The sequence below is a fragment of the Haliotis cracherodii genome, unplaced genomic scaffold (assembly GCF_022045235.1).
Source record: "Haliotis cracherodii isolate W230 unplaced genomic scaffold, xgHalCrac1.p SCAF_9, whole genome shotgun sequence".
Taxonomy (NCBI): Eukaryota; Metazoa; Mollusca; class Gastropoda; order Lepetellida; family Haliotidae; genus Haliotis; species Haliotis cracherodii.
This window is the reverse complement of record NW_027266343.1, coordinates 51,762,397-51,774,769: the sequence shown is the minus strand read 5'-3', so window position 1 is coordinate 51,774,769 and position 12,373 is coordinate 51,762,397. Positions and strand designations below refer to the sequence as shown.

The window sequence follows — 12,373 nt, the reverse complement described above, 5'->3', positions numbered from 1 at the left end:
CCCAGCTGCCTCAGCATTTTTATTTGACTCAGCATCAGTACCAGGAAACACAAGTTAGCGTTATGCCTTTCAGCTATAAACAGACAGTTTTGTGCCTCGTTCTGTTTATAACGAAGTCATTCATACTTCAAGTTGTGATTTTGTCAATCAAGCAGAAATTGAATCCTGTGCATTTACATATTCTTACCGAACTTTTAGGCCCGGTTGTCAATAAAACAAATACAAGTATTTTCTACAATCATATTTGTTGAGGGATTTTTTTTAATTAAATAAAGTAAAACATAATAATGGTTGTTTATGTTTTAAAATATTGATTTACTTTGAGGTGTTTTCATAACTAAGGAATAATCACAAAGAAAATAGCTCAGTTGCGAAACCAAACAATTGAGTTAACTCTTAATTTGTTCAATTTAACATTGGTGGATCGACAAGCTTGTAAATATAAACTAAAATCTACATACCTATTTTTAACATCAATTTAAGGTTTTTAAATGTTAGGAAATTAATATGACATTTATTTACGAAATTGTCATCTGAAAACAATATATTTATCAGTGTAGTTCCAATTTGTGCCTCGGGGCAGTCGTCTAAGGCGTCAATTCGCTGTGCAGAGTTGCGTCCCTTGGACATGCCAGAAACATATGGTTGTAGGTTCGAATCCAGGTTCGCCTCGATTATGTTTCTAGGTTTGTCAGCACCATACCTGTGCTCATGGGTTTCACCGAAGTGGTAAACGTCTAAGACCTGCATCACTTCGGGTTTTCCTCCAACATTAAGCTGACACACCGTGATATAACTGGAATACTGTTAAAAGCGGGTTACAGTATAGTGTTTGTTAACAATTTGATATTCACAGATCCGTTTTAACTAACGTTTTTCTTTTCAATAGGAATCAATGGTCCGTTTTGGCCCTGGTCCAATTTAACACGTATCAATTAGAAAGAATCGCATGTGTCCATCATTGTGGGATATGCAAGATCTGTGTAAGATGTCTGCGAATATTAACTCGTTAAGTTTATGATATATACGCATACTGTAATTTATATACACAAATTTTGAAATGTCTTCCTCATGTCTACAATGAAACGTTTTGAAAGCATTGTTGACGCCATGAATATTGTTACTTTGATTAAACAACTACGGCGCTCTTTGGAATCCTCGTAGAAAGGGCATGCTCGAATGTACTTATAAAATTGTAAAGAAAAGTAGACACCAAAGGATGGACCTGTGGAATATTGTTCGACATGAAGGGAAAGTGGACTACATGTATTGCAAAGTTGAAATCATGCGAGAATGTGAGGATGTTTTGTCACTCTGAATCACTATGCATAGATCTAAATGTGAAACAGATGAGGCAGTTTCATTGATTTCTTTTATTTCCAGTTCAGATGGGTAAATCAGTGGAAGGGAATTGGCTTTTTAGCCGTTATTGAATGATATCAAATCATCGCTATACCAGTTAAACGTCTTTGCCAAACTGCCAAATTGGCCATTTTGTTTTGCCAATTCGATTAAAATGCATACAGAAAAAAGAAGGGAGCAGAACTGGTGCCCATGTGAATGCCTACTTCTTCTCGAAATGTCCTATCCCCTAATTTTATATATATGTTATCTGTGAGGGTGTCCATCATTTCACATATTGATTTAACATGCCAAAAAAAGTAAATGTTTATCCATAGCAACTAAGGAAAAGGATACGCTAAAAAAGAAGCAGTGAATAATAAGCCTTTGATATTTTCTTAGAGTGTAAGATAGCTAACTGATATTAACTATCAACCCACAATAATTAATGATGAGTCATACTTGTAAGCAAGAGCAATGTGTTAGGATGCCCTTTTGTGAAATCATGCAGTAAATATGGATCAAGCATCTGTAAACAGTTGTTAGTATTTGAATTGTGTGTGCGCGCTCTGACACAGTATGCTGACTCTGAGCGGACCTGTCCTTGTTTCATACTCTCAATAGCGAGCGCCGACGGGACGCCCTCCAGGCAAACGCTCTATCCACTGGACCGCGGAGGCAGTTGAACGACATTCTGCTTTTAAGAGTGTGATATGCATCGACGCATCACTCAGGTTTAAACTTCTAAAGAAGAAAATTATAAAGATATGTAGTGCATAAAAATAGCCAAAGAAGAGCTCAGAAAACGGCCATTTATGTGAGCTGAACTCCAGTTAATAAATTAGCTAATTATCTTTTTACAGAACATTAAGAAAGTCATATCAAGTGTAGATGATATATTTGCGAGTTTATTTCAATAAAGTAAAAAACTGTTCTTTTGTACAGACCCGTACATGATATAAAGGACCAGTGACCGTTGAGACATATCAAAAAGATGAAACTTGGCAAAACTGATCATCAAGGTAAAGTGTCAAATGTTCTTAAAGTGAAACACATTACTAGTCACTGGTGAGTCTCCATGGTCTGTTGAGCAGTTTCCGCAGCAGTAACAAAGCAAACTTGAAGATGCTGTCGCACAATCTGACGATCCTGACGTCGGGTGGTGACCCTTGGTCTTCCACTACGTGGCCGGTCATCTATAGTGTTGGCGGTCTGGTACAGTTGCTGGAGCCTGTGTATGGTCCTTACGTGGACTTGAAATGCATTGACAACTTGCCGGGCGGTTTGTCCAGCTTGCAATCGTCAAAGGGCTTGGTGTCGCTTCTTCTCAATCTTGGCATGTAGTAGCCCTTCAATAACGAATGAATGTTATCCGGTCTGGGTGGATTTTTATAGGGCAAGAAATGGGGGAACGCATGTGCATTTCAATTTGCACAGAACACACGTGCATTGGGTTACCATGGCCATTGTCGTGATGCGTTTAGGCGATCGGTTTTATTGTCGTATGCTTTGGATTTTTTATCATCAAATTTCATTTTTTTCCGGACAAGGTAATGTTAAATTTTAGAAACTTTGACAAAAATTACCCAGATATTTAAATGACAACTTTTCATGCAATGTTACTTGGGGTGACGTTCCATTTACGATTCAGTGTAGAAAGTGAATATCTTCTCTCTACCAGTCGCTAATAGGGCATAACGTGTATTTTTCCTTCGATGTTGGATTGCACAGGCATGACGAATTCCTATACAATACTGGGTTGGCTCACCCGGTCTGGTCATGTGAGCGTGAACAGTATAACAGCATAACAGTGACTCCAGTATTGCGGTGCTGCATCTAGAGATAGAACTGCTGGATAGATCACAGCTGGTATGTATAGCTGATTCTTTTAATGATGATGTACTGTGTTTACAAATTTGTAAAATATGTACCGTAGTTTAGATTAGCGCCCGTACTGTTACAAACAGAGGAGAGGAGAGGAGAGGAGAGGAGAGGAGAGGAGAGGAGAGGAGATTTACTAGAGAGTCGTTTCGTAAAAAAATAATACAGTTGGATGTTTAAACACAGGAGAAGAGATGATCAGTTTCTTAATTGAACAAACAATTAGTTTCTTAGTTGATATGGGTTATGATACCGATGGGTTTAGAGGGGAGTCGTTTCTTAAGAATACATACAGTATGTATTTGATGGTATATATAAAGATTGCAACTTATTTATCTATGTCCAAAATGGCTAACGCACAAGTTCGAGTGACCATGGTTGATACCGTGCGAGGTGGTCAGCACTTGCGGGTCCCAAGGTCGCAGCCTTCATGGACTACGTCACGACAACGTGGGTGGAAGGACGCCAATTCGGACCTGAGATATGGAACCATTTTGGTAACCAAGGGCATCGCACTAACAATAACGTCGAGGGGTGGAATCACAAACATAACAAACTTGCAAGGAAGAGCCATCCGAACATTTTTGAAAGAGAACAATCCAACGTAGAAGTCGCCATTCAACGAATTGAAGCCCACCGGTCAGCACCACCCAGAAAGAGAAGATACCGGCTGATTGACAACCGCCTTCAGGCTCTGAAAGACAATCTCGTCAACAACGTCATCGGCGACGTTGAGTACACAGATCACGTTGGTGACCTGATCCACTTGGAGTGAATGACTTGAACACAACGTGTATGCCAGTGCAACCGCAAATTTATTATAGAATGTATTTATGTATTATGTACATCTATGAAATATTAAAGTATTAGAGTTATTAAATTTGTTAAATGTAAAGTACTTTTGTGCAACTATACTATACTTCAGCATCTAATAAATTACTACTGTAATTACGGTATACGCATTTCTGTGTTTTTCTTGTAATTTGAGAGTCCCAGTATAGCAATATCCCGTGTTTACTGTAGCGTTACCAGTCTTACTGTAGCTTCACGAAAGCGAAGAGATTTTAGAGTTGATTATGGCTAGGTTTCGCTCTTCCGGCCCATAACCGTTTACCGCCCATCGTCGCGCAACATAGGGGGGAATTGTTCATGTTATGTCAAGCATCGAGCTCAATCCTCATTTCGGATTTTACCTTGCGTTCGGTACTTGTAACTCAAGCATGAAAACATTTTCAATGCGTTCGGTACATTGGAACTAGAGGATGAAAACGTAAGGTTAATTACAAACATTCCATCAACAAAGTAAGCGAGACTGTGCACCTGATCTCGTTTGTCGTCTCTTACTTCCTAGTGTGCTGACTACACAAAAATTCCGGTATATAAATTGGGTATATGTTATTGGAAAATGTTGGTGGCCTGATGTTCGACAAACGGTGCGTCAAAACGCAGCCATTGTCGATTTGCATCGTAAACGGCATTGTTTTCACACTTGTTCAAAAATGTCATGGAGGAAAACAGTAAAGCAACATGCACGTGCAAGTTATGACATTCGTAACTCGTGGTAGTGGCAATGAAAAGTCAACGTTTTTCAAGTTCGAAAATGTCGAAACTCAGCGCTGCCGATCGGAACATCGCCATAGGATGTATCCAAAGAGGGGAATCGCAGTCTTCTGTTGCACGCCTTTTCAACAGCACCATTTCACCGTCCGGGAACCGACTGACCAAAAGTTAGAACCCCTGGACAGGATTGTTACTTTCGACTGTTCAACCTACGTCATCACAATACTACAGCTACGGAGACTGCAGGACCCATCACTGGTTTGAGGAGGATATTGGACCAGACTGTCAGGAACCATCTTTGCGAGGCTGGAATCCGACCCAGAAGATCAGTTATCGTCCCTGTTTTGCAACCAATCCATAGACAGCGACGCTTGCGTTGGTGCCTGGTTTAGCGATGAATCACAATTTCTTCTTCACCGGCGAGATGGAAGACAACGTGTTTATCATCGTCAAAATGAACGTTTTGTCCCACATTGTGTACGTGAATTCGACAATTTCGGTGGCAGTAGTGTCATGGTGTGGGGGGCAATATCCTACACAACGATATCTGACTTGGTTGTGGTTCAGGGAAATTTGACGGAAAATCGCTACAAATTCTTCAACCTCACCTTTTTCCAATCATTAACCATCAGAGGGAGCTGTTTCAAAAGGACAACTCTCCATCGCACAGACCTCGTGTCACGGTAGACTACCTTTATAATGCCAACACGGGTCTTAGGGCCTTATTTGACATGACAATGAACAGTTTTCAATGCTTTTGTATAATGACATTATGTGACTATCGAGGTCCAAAACTTCATATTTGTATCTATGATATTAAGTTATATATATCGACTTTAATACAATAAAGAAAGAGTGTATTTTTGAAGAGTGTATATTATCTCTCTATATATATTATTCATATTAAATCTATCGTCGCTTACTGAACATAGCAGGGCAGATTTTGCAATGCAAACGATATGGTTTCGGTTTACCAAAATACTGGTAAGTTTGCCTGTACAAGATATGCGTTAAAATAAGGTAGAGTAAAGCTACATGGTCGTTACATATAGGGCATTAGAGTAAAACATAAACGCGCTGGTAGTGGGATCAGGGCAGTTGTTTGTTTCTTTTAGATAACAATGAAAGAACATGACTTTTTCGGGTGTAAATACGTACGTTGTATGACTCCTTTGCATATTGTCATAAGTTTTGATGCAATAGATCATTGCAAAGCACTGCATGTTACTATGAATATTATTTATACCTTCGAAACAGAAACATGTGCAACTCCTCTGTCAACTCATTCTATAATTAACGTTGTTCAGATTGTCAGGTACTCCCAAAATGGGAGCGATTGTTCATAGTGTCATGTTAGGCTAACCGATAGTTGCGTCGATCATTGGGTCAGCCAAATATGCCTGGTTAACAAAGCATAGTAGCTTATAGGCCAGGGCGTTGACTTAACTTGAGTTAACATGTGGTACTACACTATAAGGGTAACGCTATTTTCAGGGCATTATCATTCGCAGAAGGAATGCTTCTGCAAATGATAAGGCCCTGAAAAATAGCGTTACCGTTATTATAGCTAAAATGGATAGAATTTGTTATCAAATAAAAAAAATAACAATATCGGTTTTGAAACATTCATGCAATCAACACACAACGAAGTCACCGACCCACTTTTACAAATATGGAAACGTCATACAACAAACAAGATAACATCACTATTGAACATCAATATGACGTCACCTACCAACCGGCGTGATACTGGCCCGTCGTCAAGCAATATGAGGGCATTATCAATTTACAGAGGCCCGCTCATTTCTGCAAACAAGCGGGCGGTTTCATGATAATTCTATCAATTTTAGCTATAAATATTATTAAACACATGTGTGAAATCACTTTATTGTTTAAACGACCCATTATTGTTGACGAATGATTAATAGGTTGTCAGTTAGGTACACACGGAATTAACGGAAACATGATTGTATGTTGGATAATACTCTGTGTGTGAGGCACCACCTGTACAGACAAATGAATAAATGCCAATACCCTGCCTCAGTTGAGTCACAACGCTCGTGTCTCTCGTCACAAAAGGCTCTTCAGTATGTCAAACTGCCGAGATCCCACTAGAGGCCTGGAATGGAAGGTTGCTGATGCCATCGCATACCAACAGAATGCCGGGGCATTTCGAAGTGGAATCACCACGGATGAGGCCATGGCATATTACTCTCAATACTGTCATCAGTATGAAGAGGTGAGGCATAACATGTGATACCTATATATTTATATAACACCTCTGTGACCTAACTCTACTCTATTGTTTAAACGACCCATTATGGAATGGAAAGTTGGTTGTCAATTATTTACACTTTTACACTGAAGTGAAGGCTTTCAATTTTGACATGTGTCGGCACTGGGGCTTCAAACTGCATCCAACTATTTGAGAACGCGTTAAAGTCGACCTCGGCTGCGGCGACACGTGACAGAAGGAACTATAGGTTCAAATATGTGTATAAATCTTAAAAGCTCAGTACATACTGTGTGTGATGATATGTCACATAATGAACGATGTTCATATTAGATAATCCTAGACAAGAACTAATAGAATAGGAGCAGCACACATGTCCTTGTTCATGGCTCTACATTTACTATTATCCTTGCTAGCATCTACGAGCCCCACGAAGATCCACATTGTTTTATCCACTTACTGTCGAGCGCCAGGCAGAGTAATAACAATTACCATATCTTCCCTTTGTTGGGATGACGCGGCCAAGGGATCGAACCACCGACCTTCCGCTCTCTGGGAAGATTGTCTATCCACAATACCGCAGAGCCGGTTTTGTTTTCGGCTGGATGAGTAAAACAGAAGTTTTAAGTATTCAATGTCAAAGTTACAAAAAAGGTTGAATATCGTACCTCCTTTTTGCTCTGACTGCATGGGAATGGACCACCGTGTTTGTGTTCTGAGCCATGAAAACATATGGTCCTTGATCAATACTCATGCCGGAAGGATAAAAGTGATGTATTGTTATAACATATATGAAAAATATTGTTATTGTAGACCAACCATTGATTACCATTAACATTTACGAAAATATGAGGAATGTTTTTATTATTGAAAGGGCGTTTAGTTTATTATTAGTGTATCGCATTGTCATGGATTTGGTGCTGAAAAAACAAGGACCATCACGAGGACGAATCGGCCTACACCGTGGTCAGAGATGCGTCGAATTTCGGAATGACTTCCACATGCCTACCAAAAGTCTTCCTAAGAGTCTTTCTGAGGCCTTGAGTGAGTGAGTGAGTTGGGTTTAACGCCGCTTTTAACAGTATTCCAGTTATATCACGGGAGGAAAGCCCGAAGTTATGCAGGTCTCAGACGTTTACCACTTCGGTGAAACCCACGAGCACGGGTTTGGTGCTGACAAACCTAGAAACATAATTGGGGCGAACCGGGATTCGAACCCACAATCGAATCGCGACGCCTTAGACGACTGGGCCACCCGTTCCCCCCTCTGAGGCCTTGAATGTTGAAACATTTGTAAAAAAATATTCTTGAGCAAGAATCGTATGGTGCTCTTTGCAACCCTCGTAGACATTACATGTTCAGAGAAATGTGAAATGTATCCAGGCTGCAACTGCTGGGACATTGCTGGACATAAAGGGAAAGTTGACTATTGGATGCCATCCCTCGTCATACAGTCTTGTGGATAATTTAGTGTAACACTGAATCGTTATGCATAAATCTAATATGAAACAGACGATCTTTTTTATTTTACACTCAAGTTGGTATATCATTCCCCAATTCCCACAGATTCACTCACAAATACAACTACTCACCCACTCACTGACTTGTTTCTCGTTGACGTGAAGTCTCTCCGCCCAGGGCGGTACAACGGTCCCCGGATAGCTGCTGATGCTGTGGCCCGATACTACCCCCGGGACAGGGAGCAGAAGAAGATCATTGACATCGCTGCAGGGACGGGATTTGTGGCTGAGAATGTAAGTATTGACATGGCGTTGGTACTGGTCAGGCACCGATGTATTTTAACTTGATGTATGATGGCAATTTCCAAATTTCCTGTTTTACTATATGTCCTTTTTTTATTTTCAATAGTCGTGCGTCGCCAGCACGTGCGTTTTGGTAGTTTCACACACACACACACACACACACACACACACACACACACACACACACACACACACACACACACACACACACACACACACACACACACACACACACACTCAACGCACGCAAGCACGCAAGCACATACATACAAACATTCATACAGATGTTTTGATATATATATTTAATTAAACATACTACATTCTACACTGTTATTGTAGATACACCAATGTTAATAAAATGCGCAAAACATATATATGCTTGAATATGTACACATTTTTTACATCATTGATGAATGAGATCCTGTTACCTCGTAACGGTCATGAGTGACCATTTGAAAAAGCATATGTTAAAACTCCGTAACCTCAATCATACTGCCACCAATTAAACCGTGCCTGAATGCGAGTTTGATTAGAAGAGAACCTTTTAACAAGTGAGGTGAGGGGAAATGGGGTTTAACGTCGCGCACAAGATTCTTGGATTTATATAGCGACATGTGTGCACGTGTGTGTGTGTGTGCGTGCGTGGGTGCGTGCGTGTGTGTGTGTGTGTGACTGCTTGTACTTGTCTAGACTAATGTCGATTTAATGGTGCTAGCCAACTGAGATACCATCCCGCAATTTAACATGAATACTCGACTCTGACACAGTATACTGAGAGCAGACCAGCCCTTGTTTTAGCTCCTTAATGCCGAGCGCCAGGAAGGGTAATAGCAAGTATCATCTATTAACATCCTTTGGTATGAACCCTTGACCTTTCGCTCTCCGGGCAGATACTGTATCCACTTGACCACGGAGGCAGTCTGTTTACAAGTGAATGTTTCACAAGTGCAAACGTACAGGCTCCGCTTGGCTATAAAAAGAAAACATATGTCTACAAATTTGTTGTGTGGCTTTTCAAATTGGAACGAACTCAACTATGCCACGACTTGACTCTGCAACACGCAATATCGCCACAGGCCGACTTCAAGCTGGAGAATCTCAGTCAGCACATTGCAAACATGCACTTAAGCACACATATACGTATGAGGGTCGCGTGCCATCGAACATTAACTAGATGCTTTGATAAATATATTAAAATAAACATACTAACTGTTACGCTGTTATTGTAGTTACATCAATAATTATAAAATGCAATGTTTGTAAATACACCTATTCTTAAATAAATACACGTGTCTTACAATAATTAATGGGAATCCCATCCTGTTACCAGTATGTAAATGGTAATAATATTGTAGTTATTTCATGAGATTAGTGAAAAGGCTAAAATACTTTCAACAAAAAAGGTAGAATAACATTACAATTGCTCTTATTTTAAATTATCTCAATTTACGCATGAAATATGTTATTTGGTGAAAAATCTGTGTTACCGGTCCACTTAAGCGCGGATTGTCCATGATTGTGCCAAAATACTTTAATGATAATTTACATGTTTACACTATTTATCTGTGCTGGTGCAATATCAATTTTGTTGCTTCTGAAGTCATCAGTAGTTAGTTCTTTTGTTATATGCAGATTACCAGAAGTAACTGTCTTTACGTCAAGTTTTGTACAAACTTTTACACTACGTAATACATGTTCCAGTTGACTCAAAAGACTCTCAGTATCACCCCCAATCACACCCATCTCACTGTGATACTCCAGTCCAATGTGAAAATACGTTATTCCACTGGTCAGTCACCGCTAGCAGCCAACCACAAACACTTCTCCCCAGCAACTCTACCTTCTACTACAAGTCTACTCAAATCAATTCCTCCACTAGTTGCCGATACAACTTCTCCTAGGCCTTCTGGGGAGTTTCGTGACTGATACACTTGCTATAGCAGCGTAAAGAACAGAACGCTACAGGAGAGAGCTGAATCCAGGGGTGAGGCAAACGTTATTTGGAGCTGCAGATGACATAACTTTTGAAAACATAGTAAAGAATGCAGCGCAGATCGTATATAACTTACACTGATATTGTGAATGTCCACTGTGATATACACTGAAACAATGGGTACCAGGTCGGATGTTATCGTGTTTCAGTTGACGGTCCAAGGCTTTAGGCACATCGACGCCCTTGAACCATCGACCAGTATGCTTGTCAGGGCTAAAGAGAAGGGCCTGTACGAAACGCTCTACGAAAACATGTTGACAGAAGAACATTTACCTATAGCAGCTGGTAGGTAGACGCGTATATATGTAACTATACTATATCAACTATTGAAATTATCATCTTGTTCATCTGAATTTCAGTAACCATTATTATACTATTTTGCGGAATGTTCTAAATTGACTTTGCTAAATTGAATTGCTAAATGTATTTTATTTTCATGCCGACAGATACGTACGATTGTGCTGTTGTTTGTGGTGGATTTGGGGAAGGACATATTCCTTGTTCTGGATTAAAGGAACTCCTCCGGATCACAAAACCAGGTAACAACCACAAAATGGCCTTAAAAAGATATACCCATGTGAAAAACATACATACATTGACTAACATTGCCGCATTCTAAAATCAATTACAAGTATCAAACTCTGTCAAGCTTACTAGTCATCCTACATTTGCCACTGACGATCATGCATTTACTTTTAAAGGCGGTGTGATATGCAATGTGATGAGAGAAGAATATCTGGTGAACGTGGAGGAATACAGAGAATGTCTTGAACCACTGATGAACTCATTAGAAAAAGCAGGAAAGTGGACACTTGTGTCACGAGACGTCGTTCCAAACTATTTCATTGACCTTCCAGGGATTGTATTCATGTACAAAGTTAACTGACCTCTACAGACCGTTCCACTTATCCATGCGGCTATGGGACATCGTAGTCAATAGTAACCTATCTGTTGCAAATAAAATATATCAGAATGATATCGATTATGACGTCAAGAGGACAAACATTTTCAGTGATACATCTACTTGTTAAATACAACTAGAAGATAAATTCATAGTGACGATATAGATTCTTGAATTGTATGGTTACAACAAAATGTTATTTGAAACTGAATTCGTAATTGAGAGGGGAGAATATTATGCTAATTATTTCTAACTTTGTAGTTAATCGGTGGTAGTCTTTTTAATGTCCAAAATATGTTATCATATTTTATCATAATAAAATATAATCTAAATTCGTTTAGCAATTATTTGGATGATTGTACAAATGGACAAAATCGACGTTGGCTGTGGTGATGTTTGGTTGAAATGATTGAATTCGATAGTCTGGCCCAATCCTCACGTGTCTTATGAAAACTCCAAGAATACCAGAGCTCAACAGTTTACAGAGAGCTTGAAAATCACTATCGTCGCAACCAGAAGAGCTTACATTTGCTTTAATTATTGCATCTTGTAAGCTTTACTTACACATACATCTGCATATTTCCAAATTTACAAAACATCGACCGGCATCACATCACATCTGCAAGTAGTATGGTATCATTTCGTAATTGACAGCATAAAAATCGAAAGTGCTCCTTTTAAGAGAGATTTCTTAAGAACAT

The 12,373-nt window shown here is 39.6% G+C and overlaps 1 protein-coding gene across 1 annotated transcript; it reads left to right on the top strand.

Moving 5' to 3' along the window:
* Window positions 1-6,871: 6,871 nt before the first annotated feature.
* On the top strand, window positions 6,872-11,913 carry LOC139453145 (methyltransferase-like protein 27). The gene is made up of 5 exons (XM_071234771.1): window positions 6,872-7,021; window positions 8,641-8,769; window positions 10,921-11,056; window positions 11,218-11,310; window positions 11,473-11,913. The coding sequence occupies exons 1-5, from the start codon at window positions 6,872-6,874 to the stop codon at window positions 11,655-11,657; spliced, it is 693 nt and encodes a 230-aa protein (XP_071090872.1). The 3' UTR covers window positions 11,658-11,913.
* The last annotated feature ends 460 nt before the right edge of the window (window positions 11,914-12,373 follow it).